This window comes from Salmo salar, chromosome 09 (genome assembly GCF_965601325.2).
Source record: "Salmo salar chromosome 09, fSalSal1, whole genome shotgun sequence".
Lineage (NCBI taxonomy): Eukaryota > Metazoa > Chordata > Actinopteri > Salmoniformes > Salmonidae > Salmo > Salmo salar.
The window spans coordinates 23,521,836-23,549,618 of record NC_138299.1 but is presented as its reverse complement, the minus strand read 5'-3'; the positions used below and the strand labels follow the sequence as shown (position 1 = coordinate 23,549,618).

General features: G+C 42.9%; 1 protein-coding gene across 1 annotated transcript; it reads left to right on the top strand.

Annotated features, from left to right (window-relative positions):
* Nucleotides 1-1,940: 1,940 nt before the first annotated feature.
* peli2 (pellino E3 ubiquitin protein ligase family member 2) lies at nt 1,941-27,783 on the top strand. The gene is made up of 6 exons (XM_014210814.3): nt 1,941-2,248; nt 12,294-12,423; nt 20,776-20,877; nt 26,090-26,287; nt 26,562-26,750; nt 26,969-27,783. Exons 1-6 carry the CDS (start codon nt 2,172-2,174, stop codon nt 27,545-27,547), a joined length of 1,275 nt encoding a protein of 424 aa, XP_014066289.1. The 5' UTR covers nt 1,941-2,171; the 3' UTR covers nt 27,548-27,783.

Sequence of the window (27,783 nt, the reverse complement as noted above, 5' to 3'; positions counted from 1 at the left end):
TTGCGCTCAGGCTAGAATGAAAAGCGGATGGTGCGTGAGAGAGAAAATATCTGTAGAGTTCAAAAAGTACTAGCACTCAAAACCATGAAAAGGAATAACCAAAGGAGGCTTAATTTAATCCATGCTCAAAATAATACAAAAAGTGAAAGCGCAAGGTGCTAATAAAAAAAGTAACAGAGCATTTGTTTCGGCCTTACATGCTGACCACACCGCTCGCGTGTGTCTGCCCGCATGTTGCTTTTGTCCACCCACACCAGATGCGATCAGGACACGCGTGTTGAAATATCAAAACAAACTCTGAACCAACTATATTAATTTGGGGACAGGTCGAAAAGCATTAAACATTTATGGAAATTTAGCTAGCTAGCTCGCTGTTGCTAGCTAATTTGTCCTGGGATATAAACATTGGGTTGTTATTTTACCTACTCTGACAATTAATCCACAGATAAAAGGGTAGGCTGAGTTTGTTTCTAGTGATCTCTCCTCCTTCAGGCTTCTTCTTCTTCTTTGGACTTTATATGGCGGTTGGCAACCAACTTTAAGGTGCATTACCACCACCAACTGGTCTGGATTGTGGACCTCAGTTCATCTTTCAATCACCCACGTGGGTATATGCTCCTAAAAAACAATGAGGAGATGGGAGAAGTGGGACTTGCAGCTCGTCAAGCATCACAAATAGAACTAAGTTCTATTTTAGTAGCTGGCTATGCAGACGTTCGTTGACGCGCAAGCCACGCGAGTGGTGTGGTCAGCATGTTACTTGTGGTCACCATGTTACATCTCTTTCCAATTATATGTGTTCAGAATGTTATGCCTTCATCAGTGCTGTACAAACAACAAACAAATTAAGAAGATGCTGTCCGTAACAGGCCCAACAGGTGCAAGCAGATAGTGGATTAGAGACTGGCGAATAGGGAATCAATTAACAAGGAACATATAGAAGAGCCTAAAAAATAGACAATTCATATGTCACATATAATTGGGGAGACACCGTATAAGGGGACACTGCTGCTGTGGATGTTTGGCTCAGGGCTCTGTTCCCTACTACCTACCTACATTGTACTGTTGTATGAAATGTAATATCTTTACAGTTTTTTATAGTTAAAAAAAAAACAATGAGTACATGTCTACTTGGTCATTGTGTAAGGTTGTTAGTTTACAGCTGTTTGTATTTTTTTATAGTGTAATGAAACTGAATTGAGAACTATCAGTGGGGTGGATGGGTAATAGTAATATGAATTTGCATCAGGACACTTCTGGAGGGATTCTGGCAAAACACCGGCAGTGTCGGCTTAGTTCTGGCTTACTCTGGGCAGTCCGAGCCCGGCACCCGGTCAGTCCAAGCCCGGCACCCGGATTCGGGCCGATTAAATCAGTCCCGGCGCGCGGAAATAGGGTCGCGTCCTCATTGCTAGCTGGGTCCCCTTACAGACACATCCAGGCACGCCTCCCAGCCTAAAAGAATCATACTGCACCCTGAAAGCTATATTAACATAGGAATCCACCTGGACCCCCTGCCCAGATTTGGACAGGTTTCATCTATGTCGGTGAGTTTGGAACGTTCTGTTGTTTCAAAATGATGTGGAAAGTGGAAGCTATGATCCCTTTATGAATTTCCAGATTGTACTCTTTGTTTACATAATAGAAGGTGCCGCCTCATATCTAGCCATACCCATCATGTGATGTAGACAAACAAGGGAAGTCTGTCATTTGTAGAATTTCTTTAACAAAATAATTATTATAGAAATCAAATGATGAACAAAACAATATCAAATCAAGATATCAGTATACATCGATAAAGTGTTTGATCAATAAATGGGTTTTTAAAAAAGTGTGGAATGTGTCTAAAGTCCCCCCACCCCCATATAAAGTAAAGGACAACTGAATGGTATGGTCCACCCTCTGCTCCTGGCTGTTTTTGGATCTGCTTTTAAAGCGGATTGAACCACCGAGTTGCGTTAACTAGGACTCACAAAACAACGTTTTTGTTCCATTAATTTTAAAAGAAAGACTGTTCTATATAGTCGTAAATACTTATGCAACGAGATATACAGTGAAATGGCAGTTGCGTACACTCTTTGTAGGGAATTCCTTGTGTTCTTTTCCCTCTGAATTTGAGAGAGTGCATTGAGATCGAGGGGCGCCTGCTGTCCATTGAAGCAAGAACCCTCATGTTTTCGCCAAGCCAGGAGGAGCAGTGCGCCCCTACAAAAGACCCAATAAAATACGGGGAGTTGGTAGTATTAGGGTAAGTTGAAGAAAAACTTCCGTACTTACTAAATGTAAGTGTTGGTATTTTAGAAAGTCAACAAGTTAGCTAGCTAACAATTTGTAGGCTAGTTGGAGAAGTCGAGGCTATGTTTGTGACTGAACTTTTTTCCAGCACTGAAAACACAGACTGGAGTTAGCTATCTTCGCCGTGAATAAAATTAACGCTTTAGTTACTTCGATTAAGATATGTAAACACACTTTTCCTATGTACACTGCTATCGTTCGAGGCCACAGCGAACTTGACGCGCCCACGTTACTCAACAAATCAGAAATGTGTAACGGTTTAGTAGCTATCTGTTTTCATTTACTTTTTCGGAAACGGTATAAACGTTCTATTTATTTACAACGTAACCCACAATGCATGTGTAGATTGTGGTGGAAGGGTTTGAGATGATAGTACATATGAGTAAATCACAGAATTCCCAACCTTGCAACAGTGTTCTTTTAGCGCCTGTGTTGTATATTTTTGTTCCAATAAAAGTTGCTCACAAGTAATGACTGGATTCAGGGCGGATGAGGAATTCGGAAGTGGCGATTTCCCCCATCCCCCCGAATCCTCACTTTTTTCCAAACATGTTGCTTTGCTTACGTGATAGTCATCTCTCATAGCATCAGAGTATGCTAGTGTTTCCACGCGACTTTAATGAAGGCTCAGACTTCGGCTAACGTAGGCCTGCTTCTACGTTCCAAATTTTAACCCTCTTTTAAAAAATAAAAAAAACATTTCATGTAAACTGATTCAGCGATAATATAGTCTTTAATGTTTTAGTGCTCACAACTTTTTTTTTGAACTGACAGGAGCACTACCCACAGGAAAAAAAAGTAATCAACTATGTTCTTAATCGATACAAATGCCATTTAGGGAATGTAAGACTCCTTGATTCATCTCTTACTGACATATTTTCGGGAACATCCAGAACACCAGTGGACATGTTTGTTCCGTTTATTCATTAAATGCTATACAGTAAGTAGGTCTACCATTCATAGATGCTAAAACTACTTTTAGCACCAATTGATGATAGCAGGGATGCCACTTTGGTTGTAGAAGTGGCGTGGGTCTGGGGGTCCTCCCCCAGAATGGTTTTGGGCATCTAAAGCTAATTTCCTGCATTTTTACACAATCCAATATGTCTTCTCTATTTAGAACATAAAGTAAAAATATGCCCACAGTCATTAAGCTAGGTAAGATATAATTATTACATATGTTTGTGATTAATAAGACTGAGCTAAATCAAAGGTAATTCAATAATAAATATTGTGTTGCACCTTTAACCAATTGCCTAACAAATGAACAACTCTTCCTTACATTTTTGTTTGACATGTTTTGTCATTGGGAAAAGCCTCTATCAACCCTTGATACAGTTTGGAAATCAACTTTGGAGGTTTGTTGCTTTAAAATAGCATCTGGCTTGTCTAGTGTTTGCTGCACAGAGAGAACAAGTGTTATATCTGAAAAAACCACCTCACCTCCATCAGACTGGTCTTCCCTGGCTGCCTGACCCTGCTGAGATCCCTGTCATCATCTGAGCCTCTTAAAATGAGGCATGACAAAGAATTACCTTGGTGTACATTTATACATTATATTATCCAATAATAGAATCAATGGTTCCATAATTGAAATGACCATTATTCCCAGACTGTAGCTTTAAACTGCTGTCCTGTAGCTACTGTAGGTCTACCCATCACTTCAAGATAGAACTTTGTATCATTTACGGATATTGTTAATATACAGTGCATTCGGAAAGTATTTAGACCCCTTGACTTTTTCCACATTTTGTTACATTACAGCCTTATTCTAAAATTGATTAAATACATGTTTTCACTCAATCTACACACAATAGCCCGTAATGACAAAGCAAAAAAAAATTTGCACATGTAATAAAAATAACAGAAATAGCTTCTTTATATAAGTATTCAGACCCTTTGCTATGAGACTCAAAATTGAGCTACACACAATATCCCATAATCACAACGCAAAAACAGGTTTTTACATTTTTTTAACATTGATTACAAATAAAAAAACATACCTTATTTACAGAAGTATTTACAGAAGTATTCAGACCCTTTGCTATGACACACGAAACTGAGCCCAGGTGCATCCTGTTTCCATTGATCATCCTTGAGATATTTCTACAACTTGATTGGAGTCCACCTGTGGTAAATTAAATTGATTGGACATTATTTGGAAATGCACACACTTGTCTATATAAGGTCCCACAGTTGACAGTGCATGTCAGAGCAAAAACCAAGCCACGAGGTCGAAAAAATTGTCCGTAGAGCTCCGAGACAGGATTGTGTCGCAGCACAGATCTGGGGAAAGGTACCAAAAAATGTCTGCAGCATTGAAGGTCCCCAAGAACACAGTGGCCTTCATCATTCTTAAATGGAAGAAGTTTGGAACCACCAAGACTCTTCCTAGAGCTGGCTGCCTGGCCAAACTGAGCAATCGGGGGAGAAGGGCCTTGGTCAGAGAGGTGACCAAGAACCCGATTGTCACTCTGACAGAGCTCCAGAGTTCCTCTGTGGAGATGGAACCTTCCATAAGGATCTCTGTAGCACTCCTCCAATCAGGCCTTTATGGTACAGTGACCAGACGGAACGCTCTCCTCAGTAAAAGGCACATGACAGCCTGCAGTTTGCCAAAAGGCACCTAAAAGACTCTTAGACCATGAAAAATAAGATTCTTTGGTCTGATAAAACCAGTGGTACAAAAAGTACTCAATTGTCATACTTGAGTAAAAGTAAAGATGCTTTAATAGAAAACTACTCAAGTGAAAGTCACCTAGTAAAATTCTACTTGAGTAAAAGTATTTGGTTTAAAATATACTTAAGTATCAAAAGTAAATGTAATTACCAAAATTCCTTAAATTAAGCTAACCAGACGGCACCATTTTGTTTTATTTATTTATTTGCGGATAACCAGAGACACATTAAAACATTCCAACATAATTTACAAAGGAAGCATGTGCGTTTAGTGAGTCCGCCAGATCTGAGGCAGTAGGGATGACCAGGGATGTTCTCTTGAGTGTGTGAATTGGACCACTGTCCTACTTAGCCTTCAAAATGTAACAAGTACTTTTGGGTGTCAAGGAAAATGTATGGAGTAAAAAGTGCATTGTTTTCTTTAGGCATGTAGGGAAGTAAAAGTAGGAAAAAATATGAATGGTAAAGTACAGATACCCCAAAAAACTACTTTAGTAGTACTTTAAAGTATTTTTTACTTAAATACTTTACACCACTGGATAAAACCAAGATTGAACTCTTTGGCCTGAATCCCTACGGTGAAGCATGGTGGTGGCAGCATCATGTTGTGGGAATGTTTTTCAGTGGCAGGGACTGGGAGACTAGTCAGGATCAAGGGAAAGATGAACGGCGCAAAGTAGAGCATACAAGACCTGTTTTTTAATAGCCATTCTCACACGGGTTTGTCTTAAACTGGTGGTGGCATAGATGCTTTGCCTGGCAGCGGGCTGGCTGGGTGAGTGGGTCTTAGGGAATGAAAATAGGGATTGATCACGATACAGCCTCTGCCTCTCCTCAGTCCCCTCTCTGTCTATTCATTGTGCCTGTGGGACTGAAGCTATTGACTGCATTGTGAGTCTCCTAGGAACGGCTCTGTGAGGGAAGCTTGTATTCGACTGGGACTTCTCCGGGTAGGTGGAGCACAGACCTCCAAACCACCAATACAGGAGGGTGGTGACTAACTGTAGATGACATCTGCTGTTGAGGATGAACCAGAAATGTTGCTGTACATTGTCACAGTTTGGACTGGTTGTGACCTAAAGCCCCCCCAACTCTGTCACAGTAACTAGGGGAGTGCAGATGACTCTTTCCTGTGAATGACAAGGCTGTTGAACTGGGCTGCTCAGTCTCTAGTCTAATCCCTGCTATTATCCAAAGGCAAAATCCGCTATCTGTCTGGGCCAGGTCAAAAGAGAAAGGGATTACAATAGCTACAGCACAGATGCTGTCCCAGCTAATGCAACGATGAAGATGGCTCCAGGTGACATTACATACTTCACTTCCTGTCCTTAAAGATTGATAATGGACTGGTATTTATGTCCAGTCTTCCCATCTGACCCCAAATGGCTTAACTGGAGTGGGGGAGAGATGTTATGGCCCAGTAGCATCAAGCTAGGGAGAGATCAACTTTTATGTCACATGCTTAGTCTATACCTGTTGTTTACGAACAGTGAAATGCCCATCCCAACAATGTTGAGAGAAATAGAAAAGTAATAGAAGACACAAGGAATACATACACAATGAGTAACGATAACTTGGCTGTATTCACAGGGTACCGAGTCGATGTGCAGGGGTATGAAGTAATTGAGATAGATATGTACATATGGGTAAAGTGACTAGGCAACAGGAGCAGTAGCAGCAGCGTATGTGATGAGTCTAAAAATAATTCATGCAAAGGCTGGTCAATGCCCATAGTGAACTCCAAAATTATTGGGACAGTGACAATTTTTTTTGTTTCGGTTCTGTACTCCAGCACTTTGGATTTGAAATTCTACAATGACTGTGAGGTTAAAGTACATACTGACAGCTTTCATTTGAGGGTATTTTAATCCATATCAGGTGAACCATTTAGAAATGACAGCACTTGTTGTACATAGTCCCCCCCCCCATTTTAGGGGAGCAGAAGTATTGGGACAAATTGACTTATGTGTATTAAAAAGTTCCAAGTATTTGGTTTTGCATTCAACAACTACATCAAGCTTGAGACTCTACACATTTGCTGGTTGTTTTGGTTCTCAGATTATTTTGTGCCCAATAGAAATTATGTATTGTCATTTTGAAGTCACTTTTACAGTACATTTGAGTAATTTAGCAGATTCTTTTATCCAGTGACTTACATAGTGAGTGCATACATTTTCATACTTTTTTTCATACTGGTCCCCTGTGGGAATCAAACCCACAACCCTGGCATTGCAAGCACCATGCTCTACCAACTGAGCTACACGGGACTATAGTGAATAGAATGTTTATAAACACTTCTACATTCATGTGGATGCTACCATGATTAGAGATAATGATGTGTGGAAATTAGAGGCATAAATATCATACCCCCAAAATGTTAACCTCCCCTGTTATTGTATTGGTGAGAGGTTAGCATGTCTTGGGGGTATGATATAAAATGTTAACCTCCCCTGTTATTGTATTGGTGAGAGGTTAGCATGTCTTGGGGGTATGATATAAAATGTTAACCTCCCCTGTTATTGTATTGGTGAGAGGTTAGCATGTCTTGGGGGTATGATGTAAAATGTTAACCTCCCCTGTTATTGTATTGGTGAGAGGTTAGCATGTCTTGGGGGTATGATATACAATGTTAACCTCCCCTGTTATTGTATTGGTGAGAGGTTAGCATGTCTTGGGGGTATGATATACAATGTTAACCTCCCCTGTTATTGTATTGGTGAGAGGTTAGCATGTCTTGGGGGTATGACATAAAATGCTAACCTCCCCTGTTATTGTATTGGTGATAGGTTAGCATGTCTTGGGGGTGTGATATAAAATGCTAACCTCCCCTGTTATTGTATTGGTGATAGGTTAGCATGTCTTGGGGGTGTGATATAAAATGCTAACCTCCCCTGTTATTGTATTGGTGAGAGGTTAGCGTGTCTTGGGGCTGTGATATTTGTGCGTCTAACTTTGTCACTCATCATTATTCACTATTCATTCATGATTTTCCCTAATCATGGTAGCATCTAGGCTTTGGCGGTATACCGTATACCAGGGTATTTGAAAATAGCCACAGGATGGTTTTTCAATAGCGTCAATACATTTAGAAACTACATTTTTATATTATTAGCTACTTTTTAAGTAAATACCTGCAGTCAATTTGTATAATATGTTAGGAGATGAAGATTTCGTTCTTCATTTCACCTGTCGTATTACGAAGCTTACTCTAGTTCCCCAGAACAGTTGAGCCAGTCATTTCTTTGTTTGTAAATAGCACAATTGGAGATAGTGGGATCACGTGAGTCCAGCTGTGTATTGACAGGGGTCGCGTTTTGTATTGATAGTCAAGTGTTTTTTCTTTTTTTGTGTTTTTCTTTGCTTCGATTGAGTGATAAGAGACGTGCAACTATAGTTTTCTTTCACAGATGACAACAGAAGTGCAAAGCTATTTGGCTGGCAGCCATACATGTAGGCTAAGTGAGCTTACAATAATAAATTAAAAAACTATGCATGGCCATCATATTTCTGTTTATCATAGAAAGAATGTAGCCATCTGCATTTCCTAAAGTTAATCTTGCATTTTACTGGATTTTTTTTTTTTACATTTGTATTTATTTTACCTTTATTCAATTTGGCAAGTCAGTTAAGAACAAATTCTTATTTTCAATGACGGCCTAGGAACAGTGGGTTAACTGCCTTGTTCAGGGGCAGAACGACAGATTTGTACCTTGTCAGCTCGGGGATTTGATCTTACAACTTTTCGGTTACTAGTCCAACGCTCTAACCACTAGGCTACCTGCCGCTCCATGTATGTAGTCTGGCTACACATCAGTCAGAGTGCTGTCTGCTGATAGAATACCTGTTCGTCAATTCTCAACCAAGTGGAGAAGTGCAACTGAACCACAAATTGAGTCTGATGCCAAGCAGAAATTACAATAAGAAGATTTTTAGATCTGCGTTTACAAAACGCAGCAAGATATTTCTTATGTGTTGTATCTTTTTTTCCTGTGTGAAAAACCCATTCTGCTTTAACGTGACCCCGAAGTTTAACTTGTTATTAATTCAGCCACATACTTAGATAAGGTGATGGGGCATCGTATTGTTGGCTTTCTGCTGTGTTTGAGAAGTCAAAGCTCTTTGAAGGAGTTATCTGTACAGCTGCCACTGCTATCTTTTGATTTCCTTGTTTTTTGTTGCCCTCCTCTCTGTTCTCGGCCCGTCTGCTCCTCCCCATCTTCTCCGAGCAGAGCAGGCAGGCCCGTTGCCATAGCGACTCCAGACTCCATACAGACACAGCGTGTATACAGGCTGCTCAATGTCTCTGGTTCACAACACAAAAAATGACATTCGTTAGCTCCTACCTATATATGTATAACTTTATGAGCTGGACTGCATGTCTTTGCTATAAAAAAAGTGTTTTATTTACCTAGCAGCCTCCATGAAAATTCACTATTACTTGTGCTAGTTTTGTTAGCATTCTGCTAATAGATGCCCAATGGGCTTTTATGCATTTTGTTGGCGCCCCCTTGTGTACTAAACTGGTAATACTGTAAAACCAGGGATAAGAGGACAGTAGGATGATATGAACATCTGGATACTGCCCAAACCCTACTAGCGTCTACATAATGTAGAAGTGTTTAGAAACATATTCTTATTTACAATAAAAGTGACTCCAAATGACACTACAATATTTAACATTTATTTTTGTGTACAAAATAATCTGAAATGGCAACATGCATCCAACAGGTATGGATGAAAATACACTAACATCATAGTCCATTATTTAATTTCAAATCCAAAGTGTTGGAGAACAGAGCCAAAACAATAAAAATGTGTCAATGTCCCAATACCTTTTGGATCTCACTGTAGTCCGGGTAGCTATTTAACTTTTTAGCCATCTTATTGCATGGGGGTAGAAGCAGTTCAGTGTCCTGTTGGTTCCAGACATGGTGCATCGGTCCTGCTTGCCGTGCGGTAGTAGAGAGAACAATATGATTTGGGTGGCTGGAATATTTGGAATTTTTAGGGCCTTTCTCTGACATCGCCTGGTACAAAGGCAATGGTATTGACTGGTACCGCTTTAGAGACAGGTGGCTGCCGAAGGCTAAAAGAAGAGTGCAATTGATCCTGCCTGATTGTGGACTGATCACTGCGGTTGTGACTTGTTTCATATTGATCGTACTTGTGTGCAGTCAGTCAGTGATGGCAGAGATAACATATTCCCCTGTGAGAGGGTTGTGTCGCGCAGACCAGCTCTACCCTGTTCTGACTGAGGCCATGTGTTTGCCTGGCTGTGGGGACAGGTGGCCCGGGCAGGACGGAGGAGTATGGAGGGGGGGGATCACTCGCTGCTGTTGCATCAGTGTTGCATTAAGGGGGCTTTGGGGATTACAGTGTAATGGTTTGTTGTTTAGCCCATTCACTAATTAAAATAAAGGAGGTTGACTGATTTACTTAGTGAACACAATTCATTCTGAAATAATGTGATCTCAGTCTACGTGTCAGTCTGAACTCTCTTATTTGCACAATCATTGTGGGTGGGTGGGTGGGTGATAGGCCTGTGTTGGATGGGAGGAGCGCATGGGGTTTCCCAGCTGTAGGGGCCAGCTGGTGGATGTAATTGTTCTGGAAGGGGTGTCTCGATTCACCAGGCAGACCAGGCTTGTAGTAACAGCAGACTGAGAGACTGGGCATCACAAGGGTGCACCAAGATGGAATTGTGAACCACACAATTGTTATGATGAGGCCATTTTGTCCTGTGTTTTTATGAGTCAGACAGTTCAGGTTCCAAGTTATTGTGACTAATACGGTAGAGCTATTACGCTGTTGAACCTTCATGTGAGTCAGAGAGCCTCGCCGGTCTGGACAGTCCAAGACTAAGGAGATGATTGTGGACTACAGGAAAAGGAGCACTGAGCACGTCCCCATTCTCATCGACGGGGCTGTAGTGGAGCAGGTTGAGAGCTTCAAATTCCTTGGTGTCCACATCAACAACAAATTAGAATGGTCCAAACACACCAAGACAGTCGTGAAGAGGGCACGACAACACCTATTCCCCCTCAGGAAACTAAAAAGATTTGGCATGGGTCCTCAGATCCTCAAAAGGTTCTACAGCTGCTACATCGAGAGCAGCCTGACTGGTTGCATCACTGCCTGGTACGGCAACTACTCGGCCTCCGACCGCAAGGCACTACAGAGGGTAGTGCGTACGGCCCAGTATATCACTGGGGCAAAGCTGCCTGCCATCCAGGACCTCTACACCAGGCTGCGTCAGAGGAAGGCCCTAAAAATTGTCAAAGAACCCAGCCACCCCAGTCATAGACTGTTCTCTCTATTACTGCATGACAAGCGGTACCGGAGTGCCAAGTCTCTAGGACAAAAAGGCTTCTCAACAGTTTTTACCCCCAAGCCATAAGACTGCTGCCTGAACAGGTAACCAAATGGTTACCCGGACTATTTGCATTGTGTGCCCCCCCCAACCCCTCTTTTACGCTGCTGCTACTCTCTGTTAATCATATATGCATAGTCACTTTAACTATACATTCATGTACATACTACCTCAATTGGGCCGACCAACCAGTGCTCCCACACGTTGGCTAACCGGGCTGTCTGCATTGTGTCCCGCCACCCACCAACCCCTCTTTTACGCTACTGCTACTCTCTGTTCATCATATATGCATAGACTTTAACCATATCTACATGTACATACTACCTCAATAAGCCTGACTAACCGGTGTCTGTATATAGCCTTGCTACTCTTATTTTCAAATGTCTTTTTACTGTTCTATTTCTTTACTTACCTACACACACACACACACACACACCTATATACATACCTTTTTTCCCGCACTATTGGTTAGAGCCTGTAAGTAAGCATTTCACTGTCTACACCTGTTGTATTTGGCACACGTGACAAGTAAACTTTGATTTGAAAAGGGCAGCAGGAGACCTGACGCACATTCAAAACTCTGCTCTGCTACAGGCTAGTAAAGATCAACAGCTGGAGCTACATCGTGGCTAGCTTAGACAGGGAAAGCATTTAAAGTGCATTATGTAATAACTCGGTAATAATCCAAGGTGATGCTTATATCACAAATAAAATGAATGGGATTTCTGGTGGTGGATTAATGAAAGTGGATAGAAATGGCCCTTCTCTAAAACCCCAAGATCACATTTTATTATTCATCACACATTCATTTCCAGACGTGTGTTCTGTAACATATTCTCTAAGACCTTTTCTCTCCTGGAAGCATATGTTTACCCACCCTTTGTGGACAATTAATTCCCGTTGTCTGAAATGTTGAACACTCACGTCTTTCTCCTCTTCTTTCTGACAGGTACAATGGCTCTCTCCCGAACGGAGACCGGGGCAGAAGGAAAAGCCGCTTTGCCCTGTACAAGAGAAGCAAAGCCAACGGTGTTAAACCCAGCACCGTCCATATCCTCAACACACCACAGGCCAGCAAGGTAAACCAGGAACCTAGGCTACTCATGTAGGCTATTCATGAATGAACTAAGTCATTGGTTGGATTAATACTTGATGCGTTCTCATGAATATGTTATGGCCCCACTTATCAAATTGATAGTCATTTTTAAACATTTTCTTTTACACACAAGATTTTTCATGTATCTACGTTGGAATCCCAGTCAAGAAAATATTGCTGCTCTATTGATAGATCTGTGACATTTACTACACAAAAGCTGCAGACTGCAGCCAGTAAACTTGCCAATCCTGTATATGTCTGCCCTCTTGTAATTGGTCTCCTAGATAAATCAAGCACACATTTCGGAGTACTTCTCCTTTTTGAAGTTTGCGTCTTCTGGCTTCAGGCCCGAGTCTGGGTTGGTCTCCCACCCTGTAGCCTGACTGTGAAGTCTGCGAGAAGTTTAGGCGCTAGCTGATAAAGGCTGTGTAATCTCTGACGGCCTGTTTACTTTACTGTGCTGTGCTCTTGTCTGTGCTGTTTCATGACACTAGGGCTGACCCCATTTAGTCGATTGTTTGGTCGATAGGCTGTTGGTCGACCAAGATTTCTTTAGTCAAGCAGTTGCAACAACAACAAAAAACAGTGTACCAGACACCTGTCTGATTTGTTTCTGTCTGAGTGGACTAATCCATGGGAAGGGCACAGTCCATCACTCTAAGACATGTCGTACTGTATTTGTATATGGTTAAGGACAATGGTGTAACACAAAAAATAATGTTATTTTATAACAAATGTGCTTTCTAACGTTTGATAGCGGTTGCTGTCCGCGGTTCTGAAACATCAGTGAGGTGTTGAATTAGTGCCTTTTACTAGATCATGTTGCAATGTGGATAATAGCAAAGTTAACCAGCATATTGATGTTGAGAACAATACGGCAGAGGCAGCAGCGGAGTAAGAAGACGAGAAAACAGCCCTTGCCTTAATTGTCTAGGAAAATTGAGGAGAAGAAACCCCAACTTAATTTGGTCGATAATAAATAGTCTTAACTGTTAAATGTGCCTGGCTTTTTAAATTATCCATATACTTTGTATATATAGTGTATGTGCACACCTTCAAATTAGTAGAGTTGCTATTTCAGCGACACTTGTTGCTGACGGTTGTATAAAATCGAGCACACAGTCATGCAATCTAATAGACAAACATTGGCAGTAAAATGACCTTACTGAAGAGCTCAGTGACTTTCAATGTGGCACCGTCATAGCATGCCACCTTTCCAACAAGTCAGTTTGTCAAATTTCTGCCCCGCTAGAGATGCCCTTGTCAACTGTAAGTGCTGTTATTGTGAAGTTGAAACGTCTAGGAGCAACAACAGCTCAGCCGCGAAGTGGTAGGCCACACAAACTCTCAGAACGAGACCGCTGAAGCAAATTGTCTGTCCTCGGTTGCAACTCTCGCTACCGAGTTCCAAACTGCCTCTGAAAGCAACGTCAACACAAGAACTGTTTCGTCGGGAGCTTGATGAAATGGGTTTCCATGGCCGAGCAGCCACGTACAAGCCTAAGATCACCATGTGCAGTGCCTAGTGTCGGATGAATTTGCGTTTGGCGGATGCCAGGAAAATGCTACCTGCCCCAATGCATAATGCCAACTGTGACGTTTGGTGGAGGAATAATGGTCTGGGACTGTTTTTCATAGTCCAAGCTAGGCCCCTTAGTTCCATTGAAGGGAAATCTTAAAGCTACAGCATACAATGGCATTCCAGACGATTCTGTGCTTCCAACTTTGTGGCAACAGTTTGGGGATTGCCCTATCCTGTTTCAGCAGGACAATGTCCCTGTGCATAAAGCGAGGTCCAGACAGAAATGGCTTATCGAGATCGGTGTGGAAGAACTTGACTGGCCTGCACAGAGCCCTGACCTCAACCCCATCGAACACCTTTGGGATGAATTGGAACACCGACTGTGAGCCAGGCCTAATCGCCCAACATCTGTGCCCAACCTTACTAATGCTTTTGTGGCTGAATGGAAGCAAGTCCCCGCAGCAATGTTTCAACAACTAGTGGAAAACCTTCCCAGAAGAGTGGAGGCTGTTATAGCAGTAAAGGGGGGGACCAACTCCATATTCATTCCCATGATTTTGGAATGAGATGTTTGTTGAGCAGGTGTCTACATACTTTTGGTCATGTAGTGTATCTACAGAAATAAGACAGATCTAGCTAGTGTTGGCAGTTTGAGTGTTTGTTTAATAGTCTACTGATTCAGTGAGCATCAAGCCTCACAACACGTCGGTTGATAAACTATTTCACCAATTCGGCTGTTTTTTAATCGTTGCTATGCTATAAAAGCTTTACAATTATTATTTTAATTAAAACAGGCTCTCTGTTATTTATTTAGTGTTTACACTTTCAAATTGTCAAATTATATTAACAATAATAACCCTCCTTTTTCTTGATCTCCTTATTGTTATCATTACTATTATGATCATTATAAGAAGCAATGTCATTAATAGGCTTAGTATAGCAGCCTTGTATAACCACCATCGAGCCGTAGGCCTAAGAGCACGTGCTGTTTATTCTTAATCCCGTAATTTATGTAGGCCTATATTTCAATACTTTTTAAAAATAAAATAACAAAGTGACCCTTGAATAATTAGAGTAAACAATAAACTGTTCTGTTTCGACAATTGCGTTCGAATCGTCCCCGCGATATGCAACTGTTCAGGGAAGTCAGGAACCAATACACGCAGTCAGTCAGGAAAGCAAAGGCTAGCTTTTTCAAACAGAAATTTGCATCCTGTATCTCTAACTCCAAAAAGTTTTGGGACACTGTAAAGACCATGGAGAACAATAGCACCTCCTCCCAGCTACCCACTGCACTGAAGCTAGGTAACACGGTCACCACCGATAAATCCATGATAATCTAAATTTCAATAAGCATTTCTCTACAGCTGGCCATGCTTTCCTCCTGGCTACCCTAACCCTGGCCAACAGCTCCCCCCCCCCCCCAAATACAGATAGCAGATGTTCTGAAAGAGCTGCAAAACCTGGACCCGTATAAATCAGCTGGGCTAGACAATCTGGACCCTCTCTTTCTAAAATTATTGTTGCAACCCCTATTACCAGTCTGTTCAACCTCTCTTTCGTATCATCCAAGATCCCTAAAGATTGGAAAGCTACTGCGGTCATCCCCCTCTTCAAAGGGGGTGACACATTAAACCCAAACTGTTAGACCTATATCTATCCTGCCCTGCCTCTCTAAAGTCTTCGAAAGCCAAGTTAATAAACAGATCACTGACCATTTCGAATCCCACCGTACCTTCTCCGATGTGCAATCCGGTTTCCGAGCTGGTCACGGGTGCACCTCAGCCACGCTCAAGGTACTAAACGATATCATAACCGGCATTGATAAAAGACTACTTTGCAGCCGTCTTCATCGACCTGGCCAAGGCTTTCGACTCTGTCAATCACGGTATTCTTATCGGCAGACTCAATAGCCTTGGTTTCTCAAATGACTGCCTTGCCTGGTTCACCAACTACTTCTCAGAGTTCAGTGTGACAAGTCGGAGGGCCTGTTGTCCGGACCTCTGGCAGTCTCTATGGGGGTACCACAGGGTTCAATTCTCAGGCTGACTCTTTTCTCGGTATATATCAATGATGTCTCTCTTGCTGCGGGTGATTCTCTGATCCACCTCTACGCAGACGACACCATTCTGTATATATCTGGCCCTTCTTTGGACACTGTGTTAACTAACCTTCAAACGAGCTTCAATGACATACAACACTCCTTCCGTGGCCTCCAACTGCTCTTAAACGCTAGTAAAACCAAATGCATGCTTTTCAACCGTTCGCTGCCCGCACCCACCTGCACGACTAGCATCACTACTCTGGACGGTTCTGAATATGTGGACAACTACAAATACCTAGGTGTCTGGCTACACTGTAAACTCTCCTTCCAGACTCATATTAAACATCTCCAATCCAAAATCAAATCTAGAATCGGCTTTCTATTTCGCAACAAAGCATCCTTTACTCACGCTGCCAAACTTACCCTAGTAAAACTCACTATCCTACCGATCCTCGACTTCGGCGACGTCATCTACAAAATTGCATCCAGTTTGCTGAGTAGAGTATTGGAAGCTGTCTATCACAGCGCCATCCATTTTGTTACCAAAGCCCCTTATACCACCCACCACTGCGACCTGTATGCTCTAGTTCTCCACTGGCTCCAGGTCATCGTCTATGCTAGGTAAAGATCCGCCTTATCTCAGCTCACTGGTCACGATAACAACACCCACACGTAGCACGCGCTCCAGCACGTATATCACCCTGGTCATCCCCAAAGCTAACAACTCCTTTGGCCGCCTTTCCTTCCAGTTCTCTGCTGCCAGTGACTGGAATGAATTGCAAAAATCGCTGAAGCTGGAGACTTAATTCCCTCACTAACTTTAAACATCAGCTATCTGAGCAGCTAACTGATCGCTGCAGCTGTACATAGTCCATCTGTAAATGGCCCATCCAATCTACCTACCTCATCCCCATATTGTTTTTATTTACTTTTCTGCTCTTTTGCACACCAGTATCTCTACTTGCACATCATCATCTGCTCATTTATCACTCCAGTGTTAATCTGCTAAATTGTAACTACTTCGCTACTATGGCCTATTTATTGCCTACCTCCTCCCGCCATTCGCACACACTGTATATAGACTATTTTTTTCTATTGTGTTATTGACTATACGCTTGTTTATTCCATGTAACTCTGTTTGTGTCGCTTTGCTTTATCTTGGCCAGGTCGCAGTTGTAAATGAGAACTTGTTCTCAACTAGCTTACCTGGTTAATTAAAAAAAGCATGAGACTGTTTTTAGTCTTTGCTGTAATAAAGGCATAAACGACAGACTTTCTGGTACGCTTTTAATTTAGTTTGTGTTTACATTGTTCCAAATGGTCAGAAGAAATTATATTGTAATCTATAATATGCATGCAGTGCATGTTTCTTATTTTTCTTGATCTCCAGTATTTTCCACAGCTAGTCAAATTTATTCCACAGAGCAAGCAGTGAACATTCTCCCATTTCGAGTTTTTTTTGTAACGTCCTCTTCATGTGTTCGGAGTTTGTTATAGCATATCAATAAATAGGTTATAACTCAGACCTTATTGGTCATGTGCATGCGACGCATACATGTGTCACGTGAAGAGAGCAAGGGTTGAGGGAATAGAGAAATGTTTTTCCTAAACAAATGAGGGATTTCAGTAATCAAACTTTTCAGTCAAATGGCTGTAATTATGTTGCAGCTTCAGCAACAGCGTGACAAACACTTGATGTTCTGTGGTGGTCGCTGCAGCAGGGAGGAGAGAACGACAACGGTTGCTAGTCAGTCATTTTTATTTTTTTACACAGCGCAGCAACTCTGGGCCTGGCACAATCAAATTGCGGTCGGACTCCCTCTTGTCATTTGTGTGTCATCATTTCATCAAGCATAGCGCTTAAAGCATCAGGCAAGCTCAGTGCATATAGTTGATTTGATTAAAACGCATAGGATGTGTCTGTGTGGAAAAATACATGTTTTAAAATTTCGAGCAAATTCTCATTCAACAAAGTTTTTTGAGTCGGAGACAGCCCTACATGACACACCACATTAGAACAAGTTAGGTTTATGTAGGAGGTCATGTACTGTCTGGTTTAAATTGATTGGGCTTTATTAATCCCCCAGCACCTTCACCTCCCCTTTCCCTCTGCTATCACCCTGGTATCAGGGCCTGTATGAAGCTTGGTTTAGCGGGTGAAGTGAGGAGGAAGTTGTTGCAGTTGGCTGACCTTCCGCTCACAGCTGTACACACAGAGATGAAATGGCTGTTCTTTCTGGCAGGCAAGAAAGGGAACCTTGTTTTGAAATTCTCCCTTTTGTGGCCCTCCGTAGCCTACCACTGTCAGTGAATGAGTTCAACATACCTATCGTCCTTGAGCCTGCACAGAGTTCTGTTTGAAAGCAGAGATTTGAGAGGGCAACTATTATGGATAGCCGTGTGTGTCCCCCGATGCCTTCTCTCGCTCAGCAGGAATGTGTTTTTCACTCAAGATACACACGCCATGTGAACATAATGAGAAAGCTGACTGACTGAGTGAGTGGGGCTATGCACACTCTGGTAGATAATGAGGATCTCTGCCACTGCCAGACTCCTATTCAAATCCTGCCCTGCTCTCTAATCTGCCCACTTGATCTCAATTAGAGGGGTGTGTGTGTGTGTGTGTGTTCCTTTGGGTGTTCCCTAACATACGGTTTAGGCCACTTCGTTCTCCAGATCTCATTTGGTTGCGTGGGGTTTTAGTGGGACTTTAGCACTGGATATGCGGAAATCCAAAAGGAGAACCAAATGTTCTGTTGAAAATGTTAACTCTATCATGGTTGTTTCTTACTCCTGCAGACTCCCGTAGCGCGGCACGTATGTAGACCGTGCCTAGCGTAGTGGGAGGGCTGTGACTGAGTATAAACTGTATCTGAGCCCAGACAGACACCGGAGGATGGATGTTGGCAGTGTGCACTGTGTTAAGACAAGCCCCTGTATGTCTCGCTACAGGATCTTTTTTTATTTTTTTAAACTTTTTTTCTGCAGCTGCACAATACAGCAATCGTGAGTGACCCACTTTTACCTCTCCCTTGCTCACGTGATGGAGCTGTTAGGGGAAATGGAATTTAGATTCCGATTTAGAGTGGATGGGCTGGGTGGCTGTAGGGCTGGGTGGCCGCAGGGCTGTGTTTGAGAGGCTTGAAATGAATCCCCCTTCATGAAGCTCAGCTGATAGCCTGGTCTTTTGACTGAGCCTAGAGGCCGGTTCATGGTCACTATAATGGAAGTGTTATATCACAGGAACACTGATCCCTACTGTTCCATTCTGAGTATTACTGTCCCAACTCCTATTTGTTTTTGTCCAGTGATATAATCAAGGGGTTGTACAATCATCTAATGATTCCCCCAACATGAGTGGTTGCGGAAAGCATTAGTTCCCTTCGTGACTCCCTGGTACATGGCTGCTCTTTGCTCTAATGTTGTGAGAACAAACAGTGGTCATCAGATGCTACCGGGTCGATAGTAACCTGCCTAAATGTCTACCGACCCATAACACTCACGTCTGTAGCTATGAAGTGATGTGAAAGTCTGGTCATGGCTCACATCAACACCATCATCCCAGAAACCCTAGACCCACTCCAATTTGCATACTGCCCCAACAGATCCAAAGATGACGCAATCTCTATTGCACTCCACACTGCCCTTTCCCACCTACACAAAAGGAACACCTATGTGAGAATGCTGTTTATTGACGACAGCTCAGCGTTCAACACCATAGTGCCCTCAAAGCTCATCAATAAGCTAAGGACCCTGGGACTAAACACCTCCCTCTGCAACTGGATCCTGGACTTCCTGACGGATCCCCCAGGTGGTGAGGGTAGGTAACAACACATCTGCCACGCTGACCCCTGAGGAGCCCCCGTGTTGAGGATGTGTGCTTTGTCCCCTCCTGTACTCCCTGTTCACCCATGACTGCGTGGCCAAGCACAACTCCAACACCATCAGTAAGTTTGCTGACGACACAACAGTGGTAGGCCTGATCAACGACAAGACAGCCTATAGGGAGGAGGTCAGAGACCTGGCAGTGTGGTGCTAGGACAACCTCTCCCTCAACATGATCAAGACTAAGGAGATGATTGTGGACTACAGGAAAGGAGGACCGAGCACGCCCCCATTCTCATCGATGGGGCTGTAGTGGAGCAGGTTGAGAGCTTCAAGTTCCTTGGTGTCCACATCACCAACAAACTAGAATGGTCCAAACACACCAAGACAGTTGTGAAGAGGGCACGACAACACCTATTCCCCCTCAGGAGACTGAAAAGATTTGGCATGGATCCTCAGATCCTCAAAGTTCTACAGCTTATTTTTTTCCCGCTGCTGCTACTCGCTGTTTATTATCTATGCATAGTCACCCTACCTACATGTACATATTACCTTGACTAACCTGTGCCCCCGCACATTGACTCGCTACTCTTACCCCCTGCATACAGCCTCGTTATTGTTATTTTGTTGCTCTTTTATTTTTTACTTTATTTCATAAATATTTTTCTTAACTGCATTGTTAAGGGCTTGTAAGTATTTCATGGTAAGGTTTACACCTGTTGTATTCGGCGAGTGTGACAAAACATTTGATTTGATCACCTTTATCACTGAAGAAGCCCTTTGTTTCAATAGGTTTGTATGATTTCATTAGTAATGAGCTCATACAATGTCATTTACAAATGACTTAATATCCTATTAAGAGTTTCAATGTAAGATAACTGTCATTATCAGTCCATTATATACATGTGTAGAATGCATCTTTTGATCTTCTGTTGTTGTTTCAGGCGGTGACCTGCAAAGGGCAGCACAGTATTTCCTACACTCTGTCCAGGAACCAGACAGTAGTGGTGGAATACTGCCATGACAAAGACACAGACATGTTTCAGGTAAGTTTCAATATTCCAGATGATCCATTGGTCTAAATTTATCAGATTATGTACATTTCATTATCCTTTTTACTGAAAACCCTCAAACCATAAGTTTATAAGGCAGTCTGCTTAGTAATATACAATTCATGTTAATGCATTTTTAACAAAACTCTGGTCTGTTTTATTTAAATCTTTAATGAAGTCTCTGTCTTCCCCATGGAATCGTTTGCTACGAAGCTGGGCAGTGTTTCTGTAGCACTGTGGTCTCTGTGATCGTCTGTCCCACTTTCTTTGTCTTCTCCCCACTCTCCTTCCCTCAAGTGAACACGTGTTCTGTTCTGCACGCTGTTCTCCCCCTAGCGTTAATCTACAGCACAGAGACCGCTCCACTCCCACTGCTCCAGACACGCTTTACATTCTAACCTTTATTGTGTCTGTGTCTGCAAACGGTACTAAGTAAACAAAAGCCATACCCAGCAGAGAGCTGTTTAAAAACCCACTCGAGGACAAACGTTGGCCTACTAAAACAACGTTTGACAGATCAGACAGTTTGATCTTCAACTCTACAAACTGAAAATCGTATTAGTAAATCTCGATACCAAAATTATGAACATGGAGAGAAATTAGGGAAAATGTTAGCACACCAGCTGTGTCAGAACCGCGAATCAAACCATACCTGAGATAAATGAAGAGCTGGGTAAGAGGTGTATTGAACATTTAGAGATTAGTTCATGCTTTCTTGACTTTTACTCACAATTATACATTTTGGAATCCGCTGGTAACGCTACCTTATTCAACACCTTCTTTTAGAACTTAGATATTCCCACAGTTGAACCTGAGATACTGTAGCTGCTGAATTGGAAGAACATTTCTCTGTAGAAGAGATTGTGTTGGCAATTAAATCTATGCAGTGTGATAAATCCTCTGGGCCTGGTGGATTTCTGAGCGAATTCTTAACAAAATTCTCAGATCAACTTTTTCCTCTCTTGCTTTCCGTATTTGAGGATTCATTCTCATCATATTCTTTACCTGGCAGGTAGCCTAGTGGTTAGAGCGTTGGGCCAGTAACTGAAAGGTTGCAAGATCGAATCTCCGAGTTGACAAGGCAAAAATCTGTTGTTCTGCCCCTGAACAAGGCATTTAACCCACTGTTCCTAGGCCGTCATTGAAAATAAGAATTTGTTCTTAACTGACTTGCCTAGTTAAATAAAGGTAAAATAAAAACTGGCTTCATTTTAAAATCCTCTTTTTCAACATTGAACGTCTTTATAATATCCTTTCTAATCCCTATTCATCTGATGCTCCAGAGATATTGTTATCACTTGATGCTGAGAAGGCGTTTGATTAGGTGGAGTGGGTTTATCTTTTTTTTATACTCAAGTAATTTGGATTTGATCCAAATTTTATCCTGGATCAAAGTCCTTTACTCCTATGGCTGCAGTACGCACAAATAATAACCTTTCATCCTCTATGGCTGCAGTACGCACAAATAATAACCTTTCATCCTCTATGGCTGCAGTACGCACAAATAATAACCTTTCATCCTCTATGGCTGCAGTACGCACAAATAATAACTTTTCATCCCATCTCCAACTTCAACGTGGGACAAGACCGGGTTCGTCAGCTGTTTGCCATCGCAATCAAGCCTTTAGCCACAGCAATACGTTATAACGCCACGATCAAAGGTTTTCGAAGAGGGGGCTTAGAGAATAAAGTCTCACTCTATGCGGATGACATGCTCTTATATAACAAATATAGCTTGCTCTGGAAAGAATTAAGAGACCTGCAAAATTATCCGTTTCTCTGGTTTTACTATTTTATAGGTATGTGTTTTATTCTATAAACTACTGACATTTCTCCCAATTACAAATATTGTCATTTAGAGCATTTATTTGCAGAAAATGACAACTGGTCAAAATAACAAAAAAATGCAGTGTTGTCAGACCTCGAATAATGCGAAGAAAATAAGTTCATCTCATTTTTAAATAACACAATACTCATTTTTTTACTTGGGAATTCAGAAGTCAATATTTGGTGGAATAACCCTGATTTTCAATCACAGCTTTCATGCGTCTTGGCATGCTCTCCACCAGTCTTTCACATTGATGCTGAGTGACTTTATGCCACTCCTGGCGCAAACATTCAAGCAGCTCGGCTTTGTTTGATGGCTTGTGACCATCCATCTTCCTCTTGATCACATTCCAGAGGTTTTCAATGGGGTTCAGGTCTGGAGATTGGGCTGGCCATGACAGGGTCTTGATCTGGTGGTCCTCCATCTACACCTTGATTGACCTGGCTGTGTGGCATGGAGCATTGTCCTGCTGGGAAAAAAACAATCCTCAGAGTTGGGGAACATTGTCAGAGCAGAAGGAAGCAAGTTTTCTTCCAGGACAACCTTGTATGTGGCTTGATTCATGCGTCATTCACAAAGACATAACTGCCCGATTCTAGCCTTGCTGAAAGACCCCCAGATCATCAGCGATCCTCCACGAAATTTCACAGTGGGTGCGAGACACTGGCTTGTAGGCCTCACCGGGTCTCGCACCCACTGTGAAATTTGGTGGAGGATCAGTGATGATCTGAGGGTGATTCAGCCAGGCTGGAATCGGGCAGTTTTGTCTGTTAACTGACTTGCCTATGTAATAAAATAAGTTTATCCTTATATCAAAGGGGGCATAGGCATGGTCTATACCAGGGTTCCCCAACTGGCTGGCCACATTTTTCTGAGCAAATTATTTTATTAATAATGTTGTTGTTTTTTTACCAGGTAAGTTGACTGAGAACACATTCTCATTTACAGCAACAACCTGGGGAATAGTTACAGGGGATGAATGAGTCATTTGTAAACTGGGGATGACTAGGTGACGGTATGAGGGACAGATTGGGAATTTAGCCAGGACACCGGGGTTAACACCCCTACTCTTACGATAAGTGCCATGGGCTCTTTAGTGACCACAGAGAGTCAGGACACCCGTTTAACATCCCATCTGAAAGACTGCACCTTACACAGGGCAATGTCCCCAATCACTGCCCTGGGGCATTGGGATATTTTTTTAGACCAGAGGAAAGAGTGCCTTCTACTGGCCCTCTGTCACCACTTCAAGCAGCATCTGGTCTCCCATCTAGGGACTGAACAGGACCAACCCTGCTTAGCTTCAGAAGCAAGCCAGCAGTGGGATGCAGGGTGGTATGCTGCTGGCATGGTAATGTTTTGTGTGGAATTTTTATTGTTGGACATAAGACTGTAGAAACAGGAAATCGGCTTCAATTTACTTTAATTTAAGAAATCTGTTCCCAGGTTTTTCCACACAAATGTAAGAAAGGATTATGTTTAACTAAAACATAATCCTATCTGTTTGGGCTTCTTGAAATCAATTTGCAGTTATGTTCCGGCCCCCCGACCATCCGCTCCAGAACAAATTGGCCCGCGGCTGAATCTAGTTCATGATCTATACGTTATTAAACTCGCACAATCCGGAATCCCTGGACTCTCTTAATAACCAATGGGAAGAGGATTTACGTGAACAACTTTCAGATGAGTATGCTTCAAAGAATCCATTCTTCATCTATATGTCTAAGACATGCTGTAATTCAATTTAAAATAGTTCATCGTCTGCATTGGTCAAAGGCAATGTTTTCCAAGATTAGACCAGAAATAGATCCCACTTGTGACCGATGTAAGCAGGCTCCTGCTACTTTACTGCCATGTTTTGGACATTGCCAAAATTGACAGATTTCTGGATAACAATATGAGACATTTTCTAAGATACTGGAGAGACCTATAGTGCCTTCGGAAAGAACCCAGACCCCTTCCCTTTTTCCACATTTTGTTACAGCAATATTCAAACATTTTCCTCATTAATTTGCACACAATACTCCATAATGACAAAGCGAAAACAAAAGTATTAAATAACCAAGCGTTGAGGTCGAAGGAAATGTCCGTAGAGCTCAGAGACGGGATTGTGTCGAGGCACAGATCTGGGGAAGGGTACCAAAACATTTTTGCAGCATTGTAGGTCCTGAATAACACAGTGGCCTCCATCATTCTTAAATGGAAGAAGTTTAGAACCACCAATACTCTTCTAGAACTGGCGGCCCAGCCCAACAAGACTCCAGGCTGTAATCGCTGCCAAATGTGTTTCAACAAAGTGCTGAGTAAAGGGTCTGAATACTTATGTAAATGTGATATTTCAATTAGCAAAATTTTCTCAATTTTTTTGCTTCATCATTATGTGGTATTGTGTGTAGATTGATGAAAAAGTCATTATTCGGAGTGGCACCGTAGGAGGCCCCCTCTGAACAGTTCAATGGGCAACATGCTGGTAATTTACTAGTCTTCTAGGTAGATGTCTTATGCTATTTAAGTGGAATGATCTGTTTCCTCCTAATTTTAACGATTGGATAAAGGAAGGCATGCAACATCTCAAGCTAGAGAAAATACGCTGCTCCGTTAGGGGATCTGCAATTACATTTGATAATATCTGGCAACCTTTCCTATCCTTTGTAGAAGACATGGACCAGCTAATTTCACAACTCCATAAACCAACTATAATTTAACATTTGTATCACTATTTTTATTCTACTTTTTATTTTATTTATAAATTATATATATTACTTAAATTCTATATCATGCCTGCTTTAAGTCTGGTTTTAGGGTGGGGTTTTGTTGGAGCATGGGGGGGTTAATTTAGGTTTGGTCTGGGAGGAGATCCGTGCGTGTTTTTCCCTCTACTTGTTCTGTCTGTATAATCATCATTAAAAATGCCAATTAAAAAATTGAGGAAAATGTTAAACAAGGACAAACGTTGAAAGAAAATGAAAGACAAAAGCATTTACTTTTCTGTGTGAAGCTCAAATTGATATATCATTATTTAATCAGTATCACAATGCATACAAATTCTATTGGTTTGTGACCTTGTTTGATTAAACATAGCATCCTTAGCTAGCTGATGGAGGACTATATATCGATACAGTCACTGTTCATCCTGGCTATGGAGCATTCATTGACATGCTCTCATTCATTATTTTTTTTTAATTTAAATTGTGTGATCTCTGGTGCTGGCAGCATCTGAGCCTACTGTTTTTACTATTTATTGAGGAAATAGCCCATGAACGCAGGCACTGACCTAAAAACAAACACTTTCTAAACCACCTTGTTTTACAAATGGATGTTCAGACCCTAATGGTGCAGGTGTCTGTTGTAACCAGGGCTGACTATATTGTCCTGCAGATTGGCCGCTCCACAGAGAGTCCCATAGACTTTGTGGTGACGGACACTGTGTCTGGGGGTCAGGAGGGAGATGAGACGCCCATCACCCAGAGCACCATCTCGCGCTTCGCCTGTCGTGTCGTCTGTGAGCGGGTCCTGCCCTACACCGCCCGCATCTACGCTGCTGGCTTTGACTCCTCCAAGAACATCTTCCTGGGGGTAAGACTGGGCTCACGGGGGGCTGTCCCAGGGCTAGGAATGTCTCCTGGGTTGATTGGTATTCCGATTTTCTTTCTTTTATGACAATAATGCACAATGGAACACTTCTAGCATGTTTTTACTTCTCCTGTTTTCCTCCTAAGAATCTGAGCCTGGTTCGCATGTGCTTGTCTAGCATTCCAGACAGAATCAACTAGATTAGCACACAATTTATACTAGCACCAGTGTTAAGTAAGCCCACTACTGTGACTTTTTCCCCCTGTCCCATCCTCAGGAAAAAGCCGCCAAGTGGAAGAACCCGGATGGTCACATGGACGGGCTGACAACCAATGGAGTGCTGGTGATGCACCCCAGGGGTGGGTTCACAGAGGAGTCCAAGCCAGGAGTATGGAGAGAGATCTCTGTGTGTGGGGATGTTTACACCCTGAGAGAGACCCGCTCTGCTCAGACCCGCGGCAAACTGGTCAGTAGCACTGATGACGCTCCACCATTACCCTGATTGAAATCTGTTGTCAGGCATTTAGGTCAAATAAAGAACCATTAAAAAATATTACAGCATTCAACATCATACCGTATACTCTTAAAAACGTAGTTTCCATAGACTTAGTGCTCTAACCCAGCTGTCAGTGTTGAGCCCAGTGTAACCTAATGGAGCTGTGTGTGCTGCGTTGCCCCCTGCAGGTGGAGTGTGAGAGCAACGTGCTGCAGGACGGTTCCCTGGTAGACCTATGTGGAGCCACCCTGCTGTGGCGCACAGCTGACGGCCTCTTCCACACACCCACCCAGAAGCACCTGGAGGCCCTGCGGCAGGAGATCAACGCAGCGCGCCCCCAGTGCCCTGTGGGCCTCAACACCCTAGCTTTCCCCAGCATGCAGCGCAGCCGCGCCCTCTCCTCCCTGGAGGACAAGCAGCCCTGGGTCTACCTGGCCTGTGGCCACGTGCATGGCTACCACAACTGGGGCCACCGCTCGGAACAGGAGCCCAGTGCCCAGCGGGAGTGCCCCATGTGCCGGACCGTGGGCCCCTACGTGCCGCTGTGGCTGGGCTGTGAGCCCGCCTTCTACGTGGACGTGGGCGCCCCCACACACGCCTTTGTGCCGTGCGGTCACGTGTGCTCAGAGAAGTCGGCAAAGTACTGGGCGGAGATCCCTCTGCCCCATGGCACCCACGCCTTCCATGCCGCCTGCCCATTCTGTGCCACCCAGCTCAGCCTCACCCAGGGCTGTGCCAAGCTCATCTTCCAGGGCCCCATTGACTGAGCTGCGAGGCCCTGGGGTGGGGGAAAGAATGAGGCAGGAGGGCCAACATGCTGTGAAACTGTTCAGACTTTTTAGTGCTTTGTTTTTTTATCACCAGACTGTAAAGAGGAGGAACGCTTCACAAGGTTGATGGTGTACTACAACAGTGTGTTCCAAGTTTCCGTGGAGATGGGCCTGAAGGCAGTGGTCCATTACACAGTGTTTGGGCTTCTGGTCCTCTGGATGGCCGCTGGCGT